Source organism: Marmota marmota, unplaced genomic scaffold, assembly GCF_001458135.2.
Source record: "Marmota marmota marmota unplaced genomic scaffold, marMar, whole genome shotgun sequence".
NCBI lineage: Eukaryota > Metazoa > Chordata > Mammalia > Rodentia > Sciuridae > Marmota > Marmota marmota.
The window spans coordinates 24,542,875-24,569,999 of record NW_025999977.1 but is presented as its reverse complement, the minus strand read 5'-3'; the positions used below and the strand labels follow the sequence as shown (position 1 = coordinate 24,569,999).

The following is a 27,125-nucleotide window of genomic DNA, read 5'->3' as shown; positions in this document are numbered from 1 at the left end:
TTTGTACAACAACTAACCAAGAATTTTAATTTAGAATCCAAATTTCCTTTTACAAATACAACATTTCTCCACAAAAAGATACCCCCTTTCTCACTCTCAACTTCAAGTTACCATTTTATTTCAAATCATGCCCTTTATCGTCTAACAGTTTGGGATAGATGTCTTCTATATTCTGCCCCTATCACTAGGTCTGTGTTTGGTTAATACTAACTTTGGTAGCATGCCCACAAATTTGCATTTTGAAAAACTCAAGAAATACCTAAATTTGGTAATACATGTTAGAGTAGCTTTTAAATTGTAAATAAGAGTTAGATCACTTTTTAAAAAGCTGGTTGTATTTCAAACTATATGAAGGAGCCCTGAGTAAGGGACTAGGGAACAAACTACCTCATCAAAAAGCAGCTCATAAGAGGCTGGAGCAAGTAAGAGCAAAAACGCGCCCAAGCAAGTGGACAGGGCAGGAGAAAGCACTGCGGAAGACAGAGAATAATGGAGCACTGTACTGTGTCTTCTTAATTATCTGTGCTGTAGAAACAACAGATACATTCTGCATTGGTTTGTGGTAGTCATTTAGAAGAGCAGGATAAAAAGTACAGACTATTTCTACAAATAATTTTTAAATCTCAATTTTTTAAAAAGTGGAAAAAAATGTTGTAAATGTTAAGTCCACTTTAACCAAATGCAATGTTAGTTTACAAAGCATCAAACTTAGCATCTCTTGGAATGCCCCAAACATAATTTTATTCTACTAGTGGGGAGACTTGTGAGTTTGACAACACAACCAATACCATTAAAATAAAATTTACCTACAATCCAGTTTCTTCTAAAATTAAATTTCTATCACAGTCTGGGACTGGATGATCTTTACTACCATGATTGAAGCAGTCTCAAAATGGAAACACTGTCTGTCACCACGAATGACTGGTCATGAAGACTGATTAATGACCTGGTAATTACCTAATCAGGGGACCAGTGCTTGCTTTCTCCCAGTTCACCCAGTTTACAGAAACCACAGACCTGCATTGCCCCTCTCTGTATTGTCTTTATACAAATGATGTTTGCTTTGGCCTTTGCCAACTATATGAAGAAATGACATAAATTTAGGGTTCTGAAGAGATATGTAGTGTGCCACCTTCCAAAGAACCAGAGATAAAATATAAACATGAAGTCACTGTTATCCTTACTTTCATGGAGCTTGCAATGTTCCAGATATAAAATACCCTAAATTAATTAAGTAAAACGCCTCACTGATTTCCAAGCTCTTCTATCTATAAATGGTTAGTACTGGGCACCTCTGGAAAATGAAAGGGCCTTTCAAAAACATTGCTGGGAAGATGACCTATTTTTGCTCTCCTCTGAGGCAGGTTCACATCACCGGATGATGTTGGATATGGCTCGATTCCAAGGAAAACAAACTTTTCTTGGTCATTCAATGGCTGTTTATGAGTATACAACAAGTGCTTTATACACCCTGTGAGCTTGTCAGATGCTCAAGTCCTCTTTCGATCTCTTTCTATGGTACACGTAACCCCTGTGTGGTGTAACACCCTCACCTCCTCCCACAACTGACCCCAACTACTAAACACACATTTGTCAGAGACTCTTGCAGGAGACTGACTTTCTTTTCCACTAAAGTATCTGTTTATAAATGCAGAGTACAAAGACCAACAGGTGCCTCACTTCTCCTGAATGCCTGACTTGAAACATTTATCCTCACCCATTGAAGGCTGAGAATACTTATTCACTCTGTGGAGTTCTCCTCTGGGGCACACACAGCAGCATGGAAACTGTGAAGATGCTTCCATGTCTCATGCATTCTTGGTCCCTTTTGTCCCCTTAGCTCATTGGCAAGGACTATTTAGATCATTCATATTCGTAAATGTCCACAAAAAAATGAAGGAGAAAATTTCTTCTGAGATCAGATGAGATCAGGTACATTCAGGGTGTGGTATGGCCATAGACAGAAGGAGAAAATTTCTAATTTAAAATTGGACAAAAACATTACGGGAGGGAAAAGAGAGAAAGAAGAAATCATTTTGTAGATAAACTTCTTGCTCAGGCATTGAAAGTTAAGGTCCACAAATCAAAAGGTAGTCATGTCTGCGGAGCTAGGCTTTTCCACTGCCCTCTCAGTGAATCATGCTGCGGTTAGTTGAAAGTGCTATTCACATAATAAATTAACCACCTCATTTCCTTCAGCACCAAAATATACATAGCACCCCCATACAGATTTGCTTTAATAAAAGTAATAAAGCAAGCCCAGAGGTTATGGCTGTTATGACATAATCACACCTCTGAGATTTAAAAACACTCACTTGCACATCATGCCTCAAAAAATCTTTGCAAGCCCCTATCCAACAAAACCTAACTGTACTCATACCTTCTGGCCCCATTTATTCCAAATAAATAATAAAATAAAAGTCTTGAACATGTCAGGAGAAAAATTTCCCCTTCAATTATACATTTGAAAAGAACATATACTTTTTAGTAGTAATGTATAATAAACAGCTTGAGTACCTGATTTAGATTATTAAAGAAAATATATCACTGAAATTAACAGTGTCCTAAGAAGGCAGCCAACTAACCTAGTTTCACCCCAAAACAAAGATATTTTCTAAAGTTAGCTGTTCAAAATGACAATACATTTATTTCTTTCTGTGGCCTGAGAAACAATTTTTGTTCTATATAAATCCAAGCAGATGAACTTCTCTTACCTGGCAATGATACATAATTATTGAGAATAACCTGGGGTACAGGAGAAATTCTAGTAAATTAAACTTGTCCTCAACACAGACTCTTCCCCTTAAAATTTCTTTCCATAATCACCAGAAAGAAAGACACTGTAATACAACTGTCCATAGCATAAGATGGATTTGGTGGAGTGACGTGCCACAAGTAAACTTGCCCTGTAATTCATCGAGACCAGTTTTCCTGTTTCTGCATCACATTATAATCTCTTTGTAGAGGCAGGGTTCATTGTCCTCCTAAGCTTTTTACACCTCCCAGTCCCTTCTGCAGAATCATGCATTCTATGCATGCTGTCACTATGATAACAGGGGTGCTTCCCCCTTGAATGTAAGTTGTAATATAATCTTATATTTACCAACAGTATTCTTTTTAAAGACCATGGTCAGCACCCCCACATATATACATATACATAAAGGAATGTATTTAACAACATTTCTGAATAATATCAGATATCAGATATGCAAAATAAACAGTTTAAATGTTTAGAAATGGCCCTCCTAATATTTACACATTTTATTTCTTTTTTCAATTGCATAATTACCTGGCACACTCTTATAGTACTTGGATTTTCAGTTACTTTTTTCTAGTGAATATTATTATATGCACAAATAGGTTTTTTTTGGCTGAATAAAGTTAAAAATTCCTTCCAAGATTCTTTTTTTTTTTAATATTATTTTTTAGTTGTAGTTGGACACAACACCTTTATTTCACTTGTTTATTTTTTTGTACGTGGTGCTGAGGATCGAACTCAGGGTCTCGCACGTGCGAGGCGAGTGTTCTACTGCTGAGCCACAACCCCAGCCCCCAAGATTCTCTTAAAATTCAGTATTATACACATAATTATATTCTACAGTTCAGCAAAAAAGAAAATAATATCTATATACCAGAATTAAACACATTAGAGTAATCTTATAATACTATAATTAATCTATGGATTTTAGGTTCACACAACCGTTATTAGTCATAATCAGTATACTAAAAATTTCCTCAGGGATCTATATCAAATGAAGATAAAATTATTAAGAATTTCCATAACTTACATTTTAATAGATAACTTCACTTTAAATAAAAGATGGTATTCTAATGGATCCCACTGTGACCAAGATTTTTCTTTGATAAAGATATTCTACTATATTAGTGATAGGTCCTTAGAAATATTGATTGGTTGATTTAATCACATAGAGAATTCCTCCATTTAGTGCTTACTCTGATCTGTCCTAGGAAGAATTATTTCCACACAGAACAGCATAGACATTGTGGAGAGGAAAAAGGAATGAAAGGATGTGTGCTAACGTAAAGAACTTTAGTTCTTTCATCAAGAGTAGTCCTTCCTCACCTTCCTCAGTCATTCTCACTTTAGCTACATGCTTATTTTAATGTTCTCTGTTCCTAAATTCTTCAACACCTTTCAGTGCAGGTGCTCCCACAGAGAGATCTAAGAAAAAGGAGAATAAAAATGATAAGATCTTCAATTTCTTTCTTCAGTGTTCTATAGTTCTCATTGTAAAGGTCTTTCACCTCTTTGGTTAGATTTATTCCCACAGGTTTTTTTGTTTGTTTGTGAATGAAATGGTTTTTTGGATTTCTTTCTCAGAAGAGTCAATATTTCGTTATAAGCAAGTTATTGATTTTTTTTTATGTTGATCTTGTATCCTGCTTCTTTGCTGAATTTGTTCATTGGCTCTAGAAGTCTTCTGGTGGAGTTTTGGGTCTTCTAGATATAGGATCATGTCATCAGCAGAAATAATTTGCCTTCTTATTTTCAAAGAGAAAACTATAATTGTCAAAATGGTTATAATACCAAAAATATTATACAGATTTAATGCAATCTCCATCAAAACACCAAGACATACTTCACAGACTAGGAAAAAAGTCCCAAATTCATTTGAAAGAATAAAATACCCAGAATAGCCAAAGTAATACTGAACAAGAATGATGCTGCAGGTATCACAATATCTGATCTAAAATTATACTACAAAGCTAATGTGAATAAAAAAGCATGGTACTTGGCATCAAAACAGACATGAAGACGAGTGAAATAAAAAACACAGAGACAAACCCACATAGATAGAGTCATCAGATGTTCAACAAAAGTTCCAAACACATATATTGGAGAAAAGATAGCCTTTTTAACAAATGGTGCTGGGAAAACTGGATATCCTTAGATTGTAGAACAAAACTAGATCTCTGCACAAAAGTCAACTGGAAGTAGATGAAAGACCTAGGAATTAGACCAGAAACTCTGCAAGAGAAGAAAACATAGGCTAAACCTCCAATATATTGGCACAGGCATCAACTTCCTTAACAAGACCTATAAAGCTCAAGAAATAAAACCAAGAATCAATAAGTGAGATGGAATCAAGTTTCTGCATAGCAAAGGAAACAATTAAAAGCTTGAAGAGCCTATAGAAAGACAGAAAATGTCTGCCAGTCACTCCTCCATCAGAAGATTAACATCCACAACATATAAAGAATTTTAAAAACTTAACATCAGAAAAATAACCTAATCAGCAAACAAACAAAAGAACTAAACAGACATTTCTCTAAAGAAGAAATAAAAACAGCCAATATATATATATAAAAAAATGTTCAATGTCCCTAGCAATCAGGAAAATGCAAATCAAAACTACATTGAGATTTCATCTCATTCCTGTTAGAATGGCAGTCATCAAGAATACAAATAATAATAAATGCTGGTGAGGACATGGGGGAAAAGAAACATGCAAATTATTACAACTACTTTGGAAAGCAGATTCCTCAAAAGACTCAGAATGGAACCACCACATGACCCAGCCATCCCATTCTTTGATATTCATGCAAAAGAACAAAAGTCAGCATACTATAGTGACACAGGCACATCAATGTTTATAGAAGTACAATTCATAATAGCCGAGTTATGGAACCAGTCTAGGTACCCATCAATAGACAAAGAAAATGTGGTAAATATACAGAATTGAGTTTTATTCAAACATAAAAAAGAAAATTGTGGCATTTTCTGGTAAATAAATGGAACTGGAGAACATTATGTTAAGTTAAATAGGCTACACTCAGAAAATGAATTGTGAAATGTTTTCTTTCATATGAGGGAGCAAGAGCAAAATAAGAGGAAAAGCGGGAGAACTCATGAAAACAGAAAGGAGATCAGTAGAGTAGAGGAGCAGGAGGAAGGAGGAACAGGAAAAAGAAGGAACTGGAAATGAAATTGACAAAATTATGCTATTTATATATGAATATATCACAGTGATTTTCATCTTTATGTATATCTATAAAGCACCATTTAAAAAATGATAAATAGCAACCAATGAACAGCAGGGCATGCCTATAATCCCAGAAGCTTGGGAGATTGAGGCAGGAGGATCATAGCAAAGAAAGGAAGGGAAAGAGAAAGTACTGGGGACTGAAATGGAGCAAATTATATTCCATGCATGTATGATTATGTCAAAATGAACCCAAGTTCCACTTATATATAACTATAATGCACTAATAAAAACATTTAAAATTTTTAAAATAAGGTATTTTGAACAAGATAGCTCTCTCTTATCCCATTAAGCATCTTAAGGATATAAGACAGAATACACATCTACTATTTTCAACTCCCGATTTTAACTAAAGTTCAACTGTAAACAATGTTATAAAGTATCTTCTGAAAAGATATGTCATGTCCTCAGAGCCTTGGTTAAATGGCAGACTTACTAAAGAAATAATAGTTTTCTTAAAGCAAAAGGCTGTGGAGGTATGGCACCTGACTACACTGTAATACACAAAGCACTGTATTACAGGGATAACAAGAATGCTAACTCTGGTTTCTACATTCATTTTAAGTTAAAACGCATTTTAAATATGTAACAAGCCTTCATAAGTCCAGTCACCCACTATACACTTGATCCAAGGACTTGAAACCCATACTGGAAAAAACACTGGGGCACAGAATTGAAGACTGGCTCAGTGTTTCAGATTACAGATATGAAAATAGACAAAATATTTTCAGATAACTGAGGTTTTAACTCTTAAAAAAAAAAAATTTGCCAAATACAACTTACAAAAAGCAAGAAAAAAGGGTATTTATGAAATAGAAAGTGATTTCACCAACATCTTTAAGCATTTATTGGAACTGTTCAACAAATTAGAACCAATATTCTGTGTTATAAAGAAAATGTCATATTTGAGATTATATACACACACACAAATGTGGGAGTGGAAATTCTGACAGAAAATAATTGCAGAATTAAACTACAGTTCTTGTTCAGACAAAGAAATGAACAAATTCTTACCTTGAACATAAAGTATTAAAGTATAAGGCTGAAGGAAAACAAGAGGATTTTCAACATAACTTTCCTGAAAGGAATTAAATTAAAAAAAAATACTAGCAACTAGCAGTTCAGATTTACCCAGCAAAATTTTAAGTGAGGGGTATAAAATCTTATGGTATGTCCATAATAAATAGTTAAAAATACAATAAATGTTCAACTACATTGATAATCTACCATCCATCCATCCATCCATCCATCATCCATCCATTCAATCAGCAAATACTTGCTGAATATCTGCTGTGCGATAGGATCGGGTTAGTACAGAGATGGAAATACCCTCTCTTCTTATAAGGGTTTCCATTGCATCAGAAGAAACGACAAATAAATTAATATTGTGGTTTCAGGACACACAATATTCGTTTATTTGTTGTCTCATCAACACTAGCTATGCTTTTATGGTCTGAGTATAAAACAGCAGGTTTCTACTTCACAGAGAAAATAAAAGACTAACAGGTGGGGGACAAGCCCTCTAGCATCCTTGCTATCTTGTATCTCTTCCCAGAGACACTGCACGGCATCTCTCTTCTGAATTCTTCAAGTTGATTTCCTTCCTTAGGTTACTTCTCTAGGCCTGTGGATGCTATCTCCTCAGGCACCCAGCTTCTTTCCACTCCCGCACCTTAACTTCTTGTTGGGATGATGCATGGCATTTTTGCCAGATGGGAGTGGTTGAGAGGTGATGCCAGCCAGCCATTGAGATGATAATGAGCCATTGAGATGATAATGGTTAAGTTAAGCTGCAAATTAGTTGTATACAGACCCCTTCTGTCCGCCTGCCTCCCCCCCTCAACTTTGGAGTTCTCCAGGGGATTCCTGGAGAGTTCGTGTTGGTTGGTGAAGTTCTGGAGGAGGGATTTCCGGTTGGGGGATGTTGCTGGAAGGGCCTCATACCGTTGGCGTTGGCGGGAGTTCAGGCAATAAAGGAGTTCCTGTTTGAACCTACAAGTGCCTCGTGGCGGCTCAGTTATTTTGTGCCCAGCCAGACTATGGCAACTTCTCCCTTCTCCTATCAACATTTAAACACTTTCAAAACCTGACCTTCTTTAAGGATTTGTATATGCTTATCTCTTGAACATTCACTTTTCATTCAGTTTGAATTTACTTGTCTGATGTCTCACAAAGCATTCCAGGAAAATTGTTCGTTAGGCTCACCACTGACTTAAAAATATATGTGTGTGTGTGTGTGTAAACATGTAAATATATATATGTGTGTGTGTATGTATATATACATACACACATATATACATATATTAGTTGTTGATAGACCTTTATTTTATTTATTTATATGTGGCACTGAGAATTGAACCCAGTACCTAATACAAGCCAGGCAAGTGCACTAATGCTGAGCCACGGCCCAAGCCCTCACCACTGACATTTTTTTAATATAATTTTGTATATTTAAAAATGTATTTGTCTATAGACCAAGGAATGGGATGGCTGGGTCAAATGGTGGTTCCATTCCAGGTTTTCTAAGAAATCTCCCTCCATACATCTTTCCAGATTGGTTGGACCAATTTGCAGTCCCACTAGCAATGTATGAATGTGTCTTTTCCCCCACATCCTTGCCAACACTTATTATTGTCTGTATTCTTGATAACTGCCATTTTGATTGGTGTGAGATGAAATCTTAGAGAAGTTTTGATTTGTATTCCTCTAATTATTAGTGATGGTGAACATTTTTTCATATATTTGTTTACTGAATGCATATCTTCTTCTAAGAAGTGTCTGTTCAGCTCCTTAGACCATTATCGATTGGGTTGTTTGGGTTTTTTTGGTGTTAAGTTTTTTGAGTTCTTTATATATCCTGCAGATTCATGCTCTATTTGATGTGCGTGTGGCAAAATGAATGTTTATAGCAGTTCAATTCATAATAGCTAAACTGTGGAACCAACCTAAATGCCCTTATATTGATGAATGAATAAAGAAACTGTGGCATATATGCATAATGGAATATTATTCAGCATTAAAAGAGAATAAAGTTATGGTATTTGCAGGTAAATGGATGGATTTGGAGAATATCATGGTAAGCGAAGTAAGCCAATCCCCCAAAACCAAAGGCCAAATGTTCTCTCTATAAGGTCCTTGCTTAGCATCTGGTCAGCTATCTTAAGCGACAGTTGCCATTTTAAGGAAAAAGTTTTGCTTTCCCGCTGAAGGGCATTTCTGAGCAAGGCTCACCACTCCCTCATACCATGGAGGATGATTGGGAGTTGTTCCTGGTGAGACTACCTCTCGTCCTTAGGTTAATCTCTATGGGCTTCTGCCTCTACTACAAAGTCCCAGCCAGGCACTCAAGTGCCTCTATGGGCTCTTGCCAGCTTACCCAACAGTGGTGACGACCTCCTGAGCATAACCGTCTTCTCGACTAGGTGATACTAGAGACTGGGGGACGCCCCACCTCTAAACTCACCTACATTTTTCACCATGGGTGGTTCCTCATCTATTCCCTCCCATAGTCCCCTAGACTGCCTCCTGGCTAATCTAGGGACTCTCTCTCTAACCCCGGACCTAAACTTCTCAAAACTTATCCACTTGTGCAATCAGATCTGGCCTCAATATCCTTTGGATAACAACTCTAAATGGCCACTTAATGGCACTCTAGATCCCAATATTATCAGGGATCTTTTCAACTATTGTGAGCATTCAGGAAAATGGAAAGAGTTATCATACACTCAGATCTTCTCTCTCTAAGCTCTCTCTCTGCAACTCTTGCTCTCCTGCACAAGTCTTCTTAGCTCTCACCTCTCCTATGCCTGCTTCCAAAGGGACAGAAGATCCTACCCAGTACTCCTTCTCCTTTGATCCAGGGGATAAGTCCCTGCCATACCACAATTCTCTTTCTACTGAAGCCTCTGCAGCAATTGTCCCCTCGTCCCCTCCACCTTTCTCTCCTCCTGCCACATGCTCAGGGGTGGCAGCTCCCCAACCCGCATCTCTGTGTCCTCTACACGAGGCGGCTGGGGTAAATGGTATAATCCGGGTTCATGGGCCTTTCTCTTTGTCAGATCTCTCACAGATAAAAAAAAAAAGTGGCTTGGGTCCTATACTTCAAGTTCCACCACATATATCAAAGAGTTTCAATATCTGACCCAATCATATGATTTGACCTTCCATGATGTCCAAATGATCTTGTCTAACATCCTCTTGCCTGAGGAGAACAGGCAAGTTTGGGAGCAAGCTAGAAATTATGCTGATGAGGTACATCAGACCTCCCCTGCCCATCCGATTGGCACTGAAGCAGTCCCTGATGGAGACCCCAATTGGGATTATAATTTGCCTAAAGGAGTAACTATAGAAACCAATTCATTACTTGCCTCATGGCAAGACTTATAGAAAGGCAGCCCATAAGGCTATCAATTATGAAAGGCTCCAGGAAATCTTCCAAGATAAGAATGAAAACCCTTCAATATTTCTAGACCGCCTGACCAAGGCTTTATTACAATATACTAATCTGGACCCTGAAACCCAGATGGGAGACAACTACTACTGACCCACTTTTTTCTCCCAGAGTTTCCCTGATATTAAGGCCAAACTAAGGTGCCTCAAGAGGGGTCCCCTAACTCCCCAAGCTGAGGTTTTGGAGAGGTGAGAAGGTCCAGAAGCAGAAATATCAGATGCTTGCTCAAGCAGTCCATCCGGCCTTAGTATGTGTCCCTGGTTCCACTGGCTCGTGGAAGGGTCCCTCAGGAAGGGTCCCTGTTTTAAATGTAGTCAGATGGATCACTAAGCCTTGCAAGCCTCCAGGCCCTTGTCCTAAATGCCATCAGGAGGAACACTGGGCCACTGACTGTCTCCAAGCCCATAGCAGCCCTCGGACATCTGGCCCTTCTGGTTCCCCTTTCCAACTCTTAGGACTGGCTGCAGATGAGTGATGAGGCCCAGGTCCCCATCACCTGACCACTACCATCACTCTGTGGGAACCCAGCGTACTCGGTGTATTTCAGATAGGCCTGTCTCCTTCCTCCTTCAGTCCTCAAGGAGTTCTGGGGGCCCACTACTTGTCCTATGACCTCTATTGTCGGGGTAGAGGGTAAACCCTACCAGCCCTTACAGACACCTAACCTTGTCTGCACCTTTAGCTCTCTAGTTTTCACCCACTCCCTTTGGGTCATTCCATAGTGCCCTGTTCCCCTTATGGGAAGGGACATCCTCACAAAGTTGGGGGATACGCTTTCCTTCTCCCCTCATACATGCTTCCATCCAGACTCGCCTGCCGCTCCCCTGATCCTCACCCTTACCTTAGGACCATCCCCTATTCCGTCTGCCAATGCCTTCCCATTACCCACCTCCAAGGTGGACCCTACTGTCCGAGATGTTTTAAGTCCTTCTGACACCTGACACCATGAGCCCATTCACATTTGTCTCAAAACTTTTTGCAGAGCAGCCTTGATCACGTTCTCCCATCAGCCATCTCGCGTTCTTCTTCATCCACACACTGGTCTCATTTGGGTAAGTTACTTAACCCTTCCCCTGCACTCCCTAATGACAGCAGTGACAAGTCTCCTCACTAGAACTTAGATCTTGGCACAGCACCAAGGTTCTCTCCCATCCCTTCCCCTTGGCGAGTTCACTCTCGGGTCTTGGTTCTCAGCTCCTCAGCAGAGCTCACAGTAGCTCTGGCCAGGCAACCAAGACTCTCTACAGGCAAAGCCCAGGACTCAGGAAGTAGCAGGTGACTCCCTTCTCTCACTCCCAGATTCCAAATCGCCATGGGGAACTCCCAAATCCCATCTGACTCACCTCTAGGCTGCCTCCTTGCCCACTTAGCCCCACTCCTTTTGGCTCCTGATCAAAAGGTCCATCGACCAGTTCAACCTTCCAATCTTCATAACTTTTGGGAGCGCTCAGGAAAATGGAAGAAAATCCCTTACGTGCAGGCTTTCTCCTTTCTCCACTCTAAGCCTTCCCTTTGCTCCTCTTGTTCCCCTCACCCAGCTTCTACTTGCCACTAAAGTTCTGGATTTCTCCAGAGACCCTACTTCTAGACAAACAAAGGACCCAGAACCCTCCTACACTGTAAAGCCCTAGGCAGCAATCTCCCTGGCCAAGGTCACACTGAAGCTAACATTGAAATACAAAGGCCTGGGGGGGAAAAGTGTCAATTTAATTTTCCCCTACATCTCTACTCTTGAACCTACTGTTTGGGGATGGACCCTTGCTTATGAATGGTGACTACAGCCTCTCTACTCATTAACAAGTCAAAGAAACTCACCTTTAGGGCCCCACTCACCATCCTGGCTCCCCATCACCTAAAGGAACTCCTCACCTACAAGGGCTTACATTCCTTACCCCAGTGCCACATTTTATCTCTACAGGTTTCCCTGGTGGAAGATCCCAGTCTTACTTTCCACATGTGCTCACCTTTAAACCCTACTACTCTCCTCCCCACTTTTCCACCTCTTCTCCTCTTACCCATTCATGCACTGAAACTTTGGAGGAGCTTCTTCCACATACAGAAAGGCTCCTTGCTCCAGGCAACATACACATGGTTCACAGATGGCTCCTCCTTCCTTCAAGAGGGAGTTCATCTGGCAGGGTATGCTATAGCCTCTGTAACCTGGGTTGTGGAAGCAGCTCCCCTCTCCAATCAGCAGGCTGAACTTGTTGCCCTTCACTTTGGCAAAGGGAACCTCCCTCAATGTCTACTATCCCTTGAATTACATTTAGATTGGACTAATTCCCTTAGCTCTTCTTAGGTTTCAGGCCCTCCCAAAGAAGCCACTCAACATCTCCCCTTTTGAGCTTATATATGGACGACCTATCTCCCTGTCAGCTCCCCACCCTCTGATTCTCCACTACCCCCTTGCTCCTCATCTTTTCTGTCCTATTCTTGCATATACTAGGAACCTTCTTTGGCAATACAGCGATGCTGTTCTGGCAAAGCCTAGTTCTGCCTCTTCCCCTTTTCCCACTCTGTCTTCCAGCAACCTGGTATTTTTTAACCCCCACCCCTACCCCGCAACAGGCCCCTCTCTTCCTCTCAATTCTCTGCAAAATGACTGGACCCAATCGGGTCATTTTTACCACTCCCTTGGGGGCCCACCTTGAGGGCATCCCATATTGGGTTCATAACTCCCATTTAAAATGGTTTTCTCTACCCTTTTATACAGTGACACCCACAGGCTCTCTCAAGCTGAATTTCTCCAAAGCCAGAACCCCCAATCTTCCTTCGGTCTCTGAGGACCACAAGGACACTGCAGAACCATGAGTACCATCCTTCCCTTTTTCATTTTTGCCCTCCTCCCTTATTCTGCACTCCCCTCCCAGGGGTACCATTACCAGGAATTTCCATTCCAATTTCTAGGAGACTTACAGCAACTTGTTCAAACCATACTAACCATACAATCCTAGCTTGTTTCTTAAACTGTTGTGGTTCTGCAGAATCGAAGGGGCCTTGTTCTTTCCACTGAAAAAGGCAAACTTTGTCTATATCTACAGGAGGAATGCTATTTTTATGTTAATCAATCTGGTATAGTAAAGGACAAGAAAGGGGGTGGGGTTGTGACTCAGAGGCACAATGCTTGCCTATGATGTGTGAGGCACTGGGTTCAATCCTCAGCACCACATAAAAATACAAAATAAAAATATTGTGTCAACCTGTAACTAAAAAATAAATATTTTTTAAAAAAGACAAGATAAAAACAACTCCAACAGGACCTTGAACATCGGAAACAACAGCTCTCCTCTACTGAAGGATGATAGCTAAGAAACCCGCTTCTCCAGTGGGCACTTCTTTCCCTGACCCCTCTCCTTGTCATAGGCCTTCTGTTAATGCTTGCCCCCTGTGTCATTAGATTGGTTCAAGACCAGATCCAAAAAAAAATCTCTAATCAAACTATAAACCAGCTTGTTACAAGAATACCAAACTCTCAACCAAAATTGGGGCAAGGGGCAGCATTACACCACAACTCAACCTCCTTAATAGTTTAAATGACATCCCAACCCCCTAACAAGGGATTCAAATGTTGCCTCCTCCCAGCAGGAAGCAGTTACAGAAGATTGACCTATGTCCCAGTTCCCTGAGGAGCCCAATAAAAACAAAAAATAGGGGAAAATAAGGTCCTTGCTTCAAATCTGGATGGCCATTTTAAGTGACAGTTTAAGAAAAAAGTTTCACTTTCCCGCCCAAGGGCATTTCTGAGCATTTCTCACACCAACCCAATCCCTATCCACCTGCATTAGAACTTGCCCTGCTCTGATTCGGAGCCTCCCCCATAAAAGCCCCAGAATCAAGCCTATTTTGCCTCTCTTTCCTGTTGTCAGCCTTTATAGTCAGCTCTGACAAATAAACTCTAGTGTGTATCTCTGCCTGGTCTCCTTCTTTCATTTCTCACTCAACCATCTCTTATTCCTCGCTTTCCCTTCACTCTCTAATAAGTGGATGCTGATTCAAGGGGGGATGGGGGGACAGGGGTGGGAAATGGAGGAACTTTGGGCAAAGAAAAGGGAGGGTTAGGGAGGGGGCATGGGGGCAGGAAACATGGTGGAATAAGGTGGACATCATTATCCTAGGTACATGTATGACTGCATACACGGTGCGACGCTACATTATGCACAACCAGAGAAATGAAAAGTTGTGCTGCAATTATGTACAATGAATCAAAATGCATTCTGCTATCATACATACCTAATTAAAATAAATTAATTTTTTAAAAATAAAAATGTTTGTTGATATATAACAACCTAAAAATTGTACATATTTATGGGTTATCATATGATGTTTTTCAATACATGTATACACTGCCTAACATTTAAATCAGGTTAAATATATTTGTCTACTCAAACATTTATCGTTCCTTTAGGGTAAAAACATTTCAAATCCTTTCTTCTAACTTCCTGAAATACACAATACATAATTATTATCCAAAATCATCCAACTGCAATAACTAGCACATCAGAACTTCTTACTCCTATCTGTGGCTTAGTTCCCATTGATCAACCTTCCCTATTGCTCTCCACTTCATTTTTAACAAAATATGAAAGACACATTTTCATTTCTATGCTACTTTATCTTTGTCGTATTATACAACATGACTTCTGCCTCTTTGATCTCTCACTCCTGCTACTAGTATGACCCAAAATTCCTTTTATCTTACATATACTATAATGTGCATTCAAGATACCTGGAAATCTTGTGAAAATCAAATTCTGATTCAATAGGCATGGTGGGGCTCAAGAGACTTTGAATGGGGCTTACTGCTACTCAAAAACAAACCAGCAGCATTGGGATATCTCCCCCCACCCCTTGCCATTTCTCATCCTATAGGTCTTTGAAAAGGGTACAAAAGTTTGTATTTCTACAAACCCTCAGAAAATACTGATGCTGCTGGTCCGGGAACCATATTTTGTTCTCAGTCTGATTGTACACAACAATCACCTGTGGAATTTTAAAGATCAGTTAGCAAACTTGTGAGGCATGCCCCACTACCAACAACAATAATTAAATTAACATAACCAGAGAAGTAGTCTAAGCTAGGTATTTTTAAAAGCTCCCCTACTGAATCTTAACATTTCTAATTTAGATAATTTAGGGGTGTAAGAAGAGGTTAGTGGTGAAAAGAAAATAGTATAGAATGACTCCTAGTTAAAAGACATACTGTAACTGTAACACACTACTACAATTTCTTAAATATCTTCTCTACCCAATACTACCCTATAAATAAGCACTAGAATTTTTTTAACCTTTATCTTTTTTTTTAAATTGTAGGTGTACACGATACCTTTATTTTATTTTTATGTGGTGCTGAGGATTGAATCTAGTGCCTCCAAGCGCTCTACCTCTGAGCTACAACCCAGCCCAGCACTAGAAATTTAACAACTGTGTCCTGGACCATATCTCTGTAATAGTACTATGAGGATAAAACAAATGATGGTTAATCACAAAATTCACAGAAGAAAAATCTATATTTGTGAGATGAAACATGGATTTTTCTATTTTTTAAATAGTATTAAAACTTAGCTTTAAAGAGTAATTAATCTGGTACAAGATTAGGGTCTTAAAGAAAATCTAAGACTATTATGAAGACAAATGTAATCTATAATATTATTTATTTTTTCATTTTTGCTGAAAATGTTATATTATCTGATTATATAAATAAATCCTTATTGTAACACACATACACACACATAAAAAGAATACCAACTGAAAGCCAAAGTTCCTGAGTTAAGTAACTTTTACCATTTGGCCAAACTTATCCAAATCTTTTTAGAAATTATAAACCATTAAACAAAAAGTTATAGTGTATAATACAGCATAAGTCACAATGTACCTACCAACCAGCTAAGAAATAAAAGACTATAGATATAATTGAGACTCCTGGTGTAGCTCTCTGAGATTGATTCTTCTCTCATTCATACTCCATCCAAAGAAATAACTATCTTAAATTCCTGTACTTATTTCTATATACTTAATATGCATGTATTCATAAGTTATATTTTAATATTTTAAAATTTTTTATCCATTACATAATACTACACTTATTCTACAACTTGCTTTCTCTCTTTGCATTATATCCTGATATTTATCTACATCAATACAGGTAGCTCTAACTGGGACATTTTCACTAACATATACTATTACACAATATGAGTACACTGGTTTATTTTTCCATTTTCCAGATAATGGGCATATTTTGAAATTTACACCATGATAAGTAGTGCTTCAAAGAACTCCTTATACTTGTCTTCTTGCACCCAAGTGATAGGATTTTTCTAGACTATGTATTTCTAGCCACAGAATTGCTGAGTCATAGAATCTCCATTTCCAACATTACCAATTTCTAACTGCTGCCTAAAGTGGTTGCACCAATTTATACTCCTATGAAGAATGTACAGGATTACCAATGTTCCCCCTGCTTAATATCTGAATTGTCTGACTAATTTTTGACAATCTGAAGGTTCTCATCAGAACTTTAATTTGCATTTCTTTTGCTACTATTGTGATAATTTTTTTCTGTATTTTTCTTTTTGTATCCATGTCTATGAACTAACTACCTTTTGCCTATTTTTATGTTGAATTTTTTTTCTCCTTGTGCAGCAGATCCTTATGTATTCTGGATCATTTATATGTTATATGTTGCAAATACTTTCCCTCACTGTCTATGAACTATCTATGTATTGTGTTCTGTTTCAGATTCTAACACAAAATTCATTAATCTTTTCTTTTGGTTATATTCTTAATGTTATATATTTTTTCAATGATTATGATAATTACTAATTTTAAACAATGAAAATATCTTGAAGTTTTATAAATCAAGACAGTGATTTTTGTGCCAGTGTATGAAAACTAGAAGGTGAACTGAATAGAAAATGACACAAATCTAGTTTCACTGTCAAGGTCACTGACAGAGCAAAAGCAAACAAAAATATTATCACTGTTGGGGTATTAGTGAAATGTAAGTCACATAATACTAACATTTCACATTTATTTTAAAGATAAGTAATACTACAACATTAGGGTATATGTGTATATATATATATAGATTTTTACATTGTTGGTGATTTCTAAGAACATGAGAATGCTAAAGCTAATATTTCCATGTAGGAAGCCTAATTTATCCCAAAGGGATAAAGTATTCGAATAAAAATTTTAAAACTTGAAATTTAAGGAATAAACCAGGTTCTGTGGTGCATGCCTGTAATCCCAACGGCTTGGGTAGCTAAGGTAGGCGGATTGCGAATTCAAAGCCAGCCTCAGCAAAAGCATGGCGCTAAGCAACTCAGCGAGACCCTGTCTCTAAATAAAATACAAAATAGGGCTGGGGATGTGGCTCAGTGGTGGAGTGCCCCTGAGTTCAATCCCCAGTACCCCCCCCAAAAAAAAATTTTTAAGGAATAATTAGCAAATTCTAATACATGAGTCTATCAGGGTCAATTACTTATTTGCATTCTGTGTGTGGGGGTCTCTTCATGGTCATGAATAAAATATCTAAGTCCAAGGCTAAGTTTGAATTTCATTCATAACATAAAGCAGATTCAGTATATCTTTTTTCTTGGGACTTAGAGTCGAGAGGCAAGATTGCAAAACCATTTTAGCAAGGAATTTACTTGTGTGAATGAATAATACCTCAGTTTTAAGATAGTTTCATTTTGTATTTATTTCAAAATATTGCATTAATGTAAATGGCAAAAAGCCAAATAAATTACCTAAATGACTGTCTATGGGGCAGACTCTTCTGCAACCTATTCTACAATGACAAACAGTTCAGAGACATAAGTATTTTACAGATTTGAGTAAAAAATATAGATTAACTTTTATACGCTTAAACTAAAATTACACTTAATAATCTCTACTTGTTCACTATAAAACAGTTTTCAACAAACTAATGTTAGCATCAAAGAGTTGCTTTTAGTTTTATTAGTTTGTTTTTACCCAGAATTAAGCACAGAGCGGGTAGTGAAATAAAATGCAAATTCCTACCTTTAGGGTTCTACAATGAAAAATTTCAGCTGGGAAGATCAATTTCCTTTTACAGTGACTCCTCATTATCCGCTCATGAGAAATAAAGATGGCCTGGATACAGAATCCACTAAGGGTTCCAAAAACTTATTTTGGACAACCATTTCATATTCTAACATCATCAAATGATCTAACAGAGAAGCACAAAAGGAGAAAAGAGGCTGTTCTGAGTCTTTCCTACTACACTGCACATGCTCATTACCAAATAGAGGTGTTAATGAGCATGAAAGGATCTAGAACACACTCCAAAGAAAAAATAAATAGCAAGTAAATCCAACTTAATTTAAGCTGTGTTTTCAGGGCATGACAAGGCCAAGCTAAACCACCATTCCCCACGTCCCACAGAACTTCCACAGCCAATCCTGCATCATCCTGCTCTCACCCGGAGTGTTTTCTTGGGAGTAACACCAAGCCACTTTGCAGCAAAGTCTTTAGGGGTCAGTTAGGGATATGCTGTCATTCGACCACACTGGCGGCCTCTCTCTTTAGAAATAATGACAGGCATATGTTTTTAAAATCAGCTCTCTCCATTTTCTAAGACATGGATTGGAATGCTGCCTTTAGCATTTTAGCTGTTATTAAACCAAAAGAATTTTAGTTTCTATTGAAATAATATTATAGTTTCTATTTAACACTTTCATTGAATAGTTTTCATTTTTTAAATCAATAATGTTTGTCCAGCTATTTATATCTTAAATTGGAATGAATGTAAATATTAAATTTATACTAAAACCATGGGAAGGTTTCAACTACAAAGGTAAGTTCTTCTATGGTTGTATTGGAAATTCCATCGTATCAAGACTAAGCAGTATATTGCCTGTGACATGGAAATGGATATTTTTATTTATATAGTTATATAAATAATTTTTTCTACTACATATTCACTACAGAAAGCTTGAAAAAGTGAAAAAAAAATTCCCCCATCACATCAACCAAACACATAAATTACAGTAACTTTCCAGGTACATTTTTTTTCTTTGATGTAAATACATAGCTATATTTTAAAAACACATGTTAGTTTTATCTATAACAACACCTTTGCTGCAATTTAAAAATATTGTGTCAGGAGCAATTTTCTTATGTTTGTAAATCCTTGAAAGCCTGAATTTTTAATGGCTGTATAATATTTCAACTAACATACATATCATAATCGGTTTAATTATTCTCCTACTATAATTGCTTCCAATATTTTGCAATTTGTCCAGCAAATTTGTACATAAGTGTTACCAAAAGTTCTTATTACTACCTTGGAATTACTAAAAGAAGAGTTTCCAGGTAAAAAGAATACATTTTTAAAAAAGTGACTATTTGCTAGAAATAGCAATATATACTTCTACAAGCAGTGTATATGAATGCTTGTTTCATCATATCCTTCCCACCTACACACATTTTTATTACAACTTTATTCAACTGTTATGTTGAAATAATAACACCTTGTTTGATATAAAAGATAAATTTCTATTCTTTTCATGATAAATGGCATGTAAAGGCTCCTTATATATATTTTATGTAAATGTTTTATAGAAACTAACATATAAATGTGTACAAATCAACAAAAAATCTTAATAGTAAAATATGTAGTTATCAAAACATACATATAAACTTGTGGCAAAAAAGTTTTTCCAATTCATCATCTGGTTTAAAATTTATGTGTTAACAAATGACCTGTACATGTTTTGGGCTGTAGTTCCAGCCAGTTTTATCTTTGTGGGAGTGATTCTTCACACTTAGTGTCTTTCTGGAATTCCTGAAATTTCCATTCACTAATAGGATCCTTTCTTATTTTTCTAGTCATTATCATTCAGACAGACAAATATGCATTCACATGGGTATAGATACACATGTACACCTTTTCTGTTATTTCAGAGAATTGGAGTTGTGGATACATTGGCAGTAGTGGTAGGGCAGTTAAAGAACATCATAAGTTCAACCTACCATCTGATTACTTTCTCAATTTTATTATTTGTTAAACAGTATGCACTCCAATTTCATAGGGCTCTTTCTTTTAATCTCAGGCTTGTAGATGCAACTACAAGTTTAACATCTTTACTTAGATTTCTTATAAGTATCTAAAACCAACATGTTCAAAACTGAATTACCCAAAATCTACATTACTAAGGCATCAAACACATACCAGAACCCATGGAGCAAATTCTTGACAATTTCTTTTCTCTTACTTATCATGAAGTAGTCCCTACAAAATAGACTTAATTTCTTTTCATCTTTACAGCCATTAACTTTGTCCAAGCACCATCATCTCTTACCTGGGCTACTTTAACAGCCACTTAATTGGCTTTATTGCTTTTCCTCTTCCCCTCTAATTCATTTTCACCAGAATACCAAAGTCAACGTTTATAAATACAAAAAAGATCCGAGTCAATCCCTTGCTAGAACTCTTCTATGTCTTATTGCTATTGTAATAATTTCACTCTTTCCATTAAACTCAATCTCTTATTAGGTCTCTGATATTTACTTAAAGACCTCATTGATACTAGTGACTTATTAGCCTGCGTGGGTTCTAGAAATTTGAAATCTTGGCTCTTTTTCTTATCCTACCTACCTTGCTAAGATAACCCATAATTTCATCTAATAAAACTACAATTCCCCTCACAAAAACTGTCTATATCACAAATCTGTTTTAGTTATAATCTTTTAGAAACCAGGTTTTTGTATCTACTTGTAGCTAAATCCCTTTAGTAACTATTTTTTCCCAAATGAACAAGGCCAGTTAAAGCTCTGAATGCCTCTTAGTCCAACTTCCTATAAAATGGAAATACTCATATAGTTTCGATATATGGCAAGTTCGTACAAACTTTGTCACCATATAATCCTGAGTAAAAATTCTTACTCTAAGGCACAGCAATTATTTCTGTCAAGTGAGGAAGTAAGGTTGTATGATTTATAAGGTCTCTTCTATTTCTAGTAATCACAGATTTCATGAGTGAATGTACAATACAATAATTATCACTTAAAGTCCATGAAGATTGTAATCATATTGTATTATAATCACAATTGTAATAGAAGGTAATATTCTATTTTAGATTTAAGAAGATTTTATCAAAGAGAAAAACAATTTGACCCAAGCTTTTTGGAGACAAATTTAAGCCCCATAAGCTATCCTGCTACCACCATGAATCCACACTATTAAAGATTCAGTGCTGTTTCCAATTGCTCAATGAACACATAGAACCTTAAGAATTGAAAATACAGTAACAACAAAACAACAACTACTACTACTAGTACTGTTGCTGCTGCTACTACTGGTACTATACAGTAACAACAATTGGTAAGTTTTAGACTATTCTGGGTAATAATCAAAACCCAATTACAACAATCAAACAAATGGAAAATAGGAGGAAAATAAGGCACAGTAGGGACCAAAAGCTTCTTCCTAAAAGATCAATAAAGATCAGTGGTTCATATTGGTTTACACAAAGAACCAAAATGTGCCCCCCCCATTCCACACTCTTTCCATTTTTATAATAATATTAAAAGGAAAGGCTCTCCAAATTGTTACTAGTTTGATCTAAAGTTTTACTAGTTTTTACATTTGACTAGAGACCATTCTAAGACTTGATCAAGATCACAAACACAAGAAAAAGCAAGATTTCTCTCCTTTCCCAGTAACTTATAACTCCTAACTACCTCCTCACAAACTGTATGACCTTTAAAAATGGAAATCTATTCCCACTAACACTTAATTACTATGCCAGATTTGAGCACTGCTCTTTGTATTGATGGATTTCATAAATTAAATGATCCACATTGCTTTACCTGATACATTCCAACTCCAATGTGCTTCGGCTCAATTTTCACTAGCTCAGCTAATGGATCTTGTACACGCCTTGCTATGGAAACTGAAAAAACAGAATCAGAAAACAAGTATGACTTAATGTGAAAAGCAGTACTCAGATAATTACTTATGTTAGTTCCTCATAATTTAAGTACTTAATCCTATCCCTACTCATACTGCCCTCCAAGGACAAACAATTTAAATTTCAAAGTTCTCTTTCTTTCCCATGCAAAATTTCAGAATTAATCATGCCATCCTAGGCATTCTTGAGCATAAATAGACTAAAAAGAATTATAGACTTGAAAAAAACAATCATAACACTTAGTTCATATACCTATACAATTATCTGTTCATTCTTAAAGAATAGGATATTTCATGCTTTAAAAAGTGAGTAGATATTTGTTTTATTTTTAAATAATTACAATTATAAATATGATGTAGGGCAAGCCCAAGATGGCTATAGTTAGGATCCTTTGTCAAGGCTTCTGGCAGATTATGTTTTTAGTATGAAGCCAAGATCATGACTACCCTGATTCTGCATATATATCAAGGTTATAAACGTTTGCTTGTGAGCATATGCCCACTTATGTAACCTGAAGGCAATGGGCTTCTTTGTTTGGACTGCATATAAAAAAGGCCTATGGAAATGGCTCAGGGATCTAAATGGAACTGGCTGGGAAAAAATGAGGTTGGAGGCTGGGGGACTGCTGCTGCCTCTGAATACAGAATGTCTACTATCCCAACTGTGTTGTATATCTTCTTCCACCTGCCAGGATCCCAAATCTGTTTCCGAGAGTCTGAGCCTCCCCCACAACATATGACTTGTAGTTATATGTCAAATATGCTATCAGGACTAGATCCTGTGATAATAATGAATAAATAATGAATCATATCTTAATGCAAGCAGAGATACTGAGTCTACTAGCTAGTGAATACACTTGTATGCCACTGAATATGACTGCAGGAGTGCATTGGGAGGCGCTCTAGCCCAACTGCTTGTCTTGTAACACATACACAGTTCTAATCACATCCCTTTCTTGACCATCACAATCCATATTCAAGAAACTTGAAAATTAACTTCAAATATACTTTTATCTACATCATGATTTTTTACCTAATCATCATTTACTGCCATCATTTTAACCAAACAATAAAACTTCTATATAATTGAACTTACAGATTTAGAGAAAACATATTTATTATGACTTTTATGGATATTTCTAAAGGCACCCACCCCAACCCCAACCCAAGTAGCACAGTAACACTGAGTCCTTACGTATGAATAGCTTCATACATATATACACACTATTATATACAATACACTTATATTATATTATCAAGTACTGTTGTGTACACACATAGTTACATTGAGTACTTTATGTACACTTTATTTAAATAAAGCTATCTTGTGTTATTTTCTAAATACATGAAAGCCAATCAGTGTTACCTACTCATATTGACTGGATGCAATGTAAATTCATTAAGTGAAAACATTGTAACGCTACCAAAGGAAATCCATGCTTGCTTTCATATTAAACTGTTTAAGGTCTAGCAACAAAAGTCACCTCTTGTAAGAGATCTTCAGATTCTCTAGTCCTCTCTCGTCAGAAAATAAGATCTACTGTGAACATCAAGTTCACTATATGGACACTGTCATTTTTATGTCCTCTCTTAATATATGTAACACACGTTGACAAAGGCAATTTGCAAAGTAAGTTTAGATATTAGTAACCTGGTGACATACAATCTGCCTATTTCTCTTACAGAAGAGAGGGATATCAGGCCTTCACATATACCTTTCAATCAAAACTCACAAAAGCAGAGCTGAGGGTTTACTCAGTGGTAAAGCACAAGCAAGTTCCTGAGTTCAATCCCCAGCACCATCAAAAGAAAAAAAAAAAAAAAGCCACAAAAGGTTAATCAAGTGTGTGTGTGGTGGGGGGGGGGGGGCTGGGGTGGTGGCTCAGTGGTAGATCACTTGCCTAGCAGCCTAGCACATGTGATTCCCTGGGTTTGATCCTCAGCACCACATAAAAATAAATAAATAAATAAAACAAAGGTATTGTGTCCAACTCCAACTAAAAAATAAATATTAAAAAAATTAATTAGGTGTAAACACTGCAGGCTATATAAAAGAAATGCTTTCCTCTAATAATGCTACAATTACAAAATGAAAATACAGTGCTACTAGTGATATACTTGAATTTCTATAAACTAAACATTTATTTATCCTAGCTTTAAATCTATAATGCAGTAAGAATGATTTTCAGGGCTGGGGATGTGGCTCAAGAAGGTAGCGTGCTCGCCTGGCATGAGTGTGGCCCGGGTTCGATCCTCAGCACCACATACAAACAAAGATGTTGTGTCCACCGAAAACTAAAAAAAAATATTAAAAAAAAATTCTCATTCTCTCTCTCTCTCGCTCTCAAAAAAAAGAATGATTTTCAAAAACATACATATATTGCCAAAATACTTTAAGAATTAAAAAAAAACCCAAAGAATAAACCAAGTTAAAATATAGGCATCAGAATATTTAAGTGTAGAAAGGCAAGTACAAGAAATGCAATAAAAGAAGATCAATAATGGGTAAATCTCTTAAATCTACCCCTACCAGAAAACCCACGTTATGAAACTCTAAACAGAAACTGGTTAAAGCAATTGCATAATTTGTTAAGTGTGGGTACAGTCTCATAGTTAAAATTTTTCGGAAATATACAAAAGGGTTTTAAGCTATTTTCTATTCCGTTTGCATCTAATTGCTGTGTTCCCTTTTGCATTCTAATATTACTAAATGCAGCAGAGCAAAGGAATGGAAATTGGGGCTTCTAGGTGACATATTAATGCTACAGTAAGTCCAGAGCCTCTGGAGTTACAGTGCTTCCAATAAACAGCCTTGACAGACAACCTAATGTTTCTCCAGCTGGTATTTCCCTCTCAGATGCTATTCACTCTGTACAGTCTAAAAACTTAAGTATGGAAGAAAAGGAAGGAGGGGTAGAGAGGATGAAAGATGAACACCAGTCAAGACAGATTCAAACAGTCACATGTTCAGGCTTCGGAGAGAAATTGACAAGATCACCAAGCAAGAGTTACTTAGTACACATGATAAAGCAGAGCTCCAGTGGATAATAATCAGGCTTGGCAAAAGATTCGCACAAGGAAAACGTAAGAGATAACTCAGGAAAAGAGAATATATAAGCTAGTTTACCAAAAGAATTTTTAAAAAAAAGGAAGTTGTAGACCCAATCTTAGGGAACATCTATATTTTGAGATGGAGAGGAAAAGGTAGAAATAGTGGAAAAAAGCAACAAATGAATCATAAGGAGACTACAGTAACTAATGTAAGTCAATATGATTTCTGGGAAATGTTAAACATACAGTTACCACATGCCCTCAAATTTTTATTCCTAGGTAGATACTCAAAAGAAATGGAAACATGTCCACATAAGACCTTATCAATGAATGTTCACAGAAGCATTATCTATAATAACCAAAAAAAAAAAAAGTAAAAACAACATAAATACCCATCAACTGATGAATGGATAAACAAAATGTGGTCTACCCATTCAAAAGAGTATCATTTGGTAACACGACAGAGTGAAATGTTGATATATACTTTGAGGAAGAGCATGGATGAACCTGGAAAACATTATGCTAAGTGAAGAAGCCAGACATAAAAGACCACATACCGTATGATTCTAATCAAACGAACAGTCCAGAACAAGCAAATCCACATAGTTAGAGGGCAGACTAGTTTGCCAAGAGTTGGCGTGGTAAATGGGAAGGGTGGGCTGAATGGAATCCAAATACTACTTTATACACAGGTGAGATCAATATTTTCCTATACCAATGTTACTTTTTACCATTGTTCAGGAAATAATAGTTAATGTGTTTTAACAAAAAGGAAGATATAAATATTGAAAGTATAAAAACTAGATTATTATTATTATTATTTGCAGATGATGTTTGTCTACCTAAAAAACTAAACTAGCAAGTGAACTGAAAAAATGTAAGAACTAATAAGATTCCAATCAGTCTGGCTGGTTTCAACACACAGTCAAAACATGATGCTCTATCTTATGCACTCAACAGCCAATAAGAAATGGACTGGGGAATGGGAAAAAAATGGGGAGATGTTGGTCAAAGGGTACAAACATGCAGTTATAAGATAAGTAAGTTCTGGAGATCTAATATACAGTGTGGTAAATTAAAATTAAAAACAAGCAAAACAAAAGGATCATTTACCATATATGTAGTGTGTGTGTGTGTGTGTGTGTGTGTGTGTGTGTCTATTTAATCTCTGAGAGAAATAAAAAAGTACAGAAACTGGACAAAAGGATAGATGCTAACAGAATTTTGCTCTATATCTTACAGAATTTAAAAACTATTTATTAAATGGATTTAAAGTTTATTTGGAAAAAAAGAAACACCTAAGTACAATTAAAAAAGATAAAAGCACTCCTATTATAAGTCACAAAAACAGAATCTTGAATTGTGTTAAACTACATAGACCAATGAAAAGAGCACAGAAAGTACAGATGAAATTTTAGTTGTTAATAAATAGTAATTTGGTAAACGGTAGTGTCATTAAATGTGAAAAAGAAAATTATTAATAAGGGTATTGAGCTAAGAAGCATTAGAGGAAAAAATGTGTTAGATATATAAAGGAGGATAGTGAGTCCAGATTTAGTGAAGATCGTCACCCTAAAAGGTTAACAACACCTTTCTTATATGGCTAAGTTACACTGTGTACAACTTGCATGCTGATATACAGTAGTCTGAAAGCAACACCTCTCACCCCCTTTCATTACATGCC

At 36.8% G+C, this 27,125-nt stretch overlaps 1 protein-coding gene across 5 annotated transcripts in view; it reads right to left on the bottom strand.

Moving 5' to 3' along the window:
- Srbd1 (S1 RNA binding domain 1) overlaps window positions 1-27,125 on the bottom strand; it is a 250,085-nt gene that overhangs the window by 60,738 nt on the left and 162,222 nt on the right. For all 5 annotated transcript variants that reach the window (XM_048804452.1, XM_048804449.1, XM_048804450.1 and 2 more), the window contains one exon: window positions 22,291-22,373. In XM_048804452.1, coding sequence (XP_048660409.1) covers window positions 22,291-22,373 — 83 coding nt within the window. The remainder of the gene's footprint in view (window positions 1-22,290; window positions 22,374-27,125) is intronic.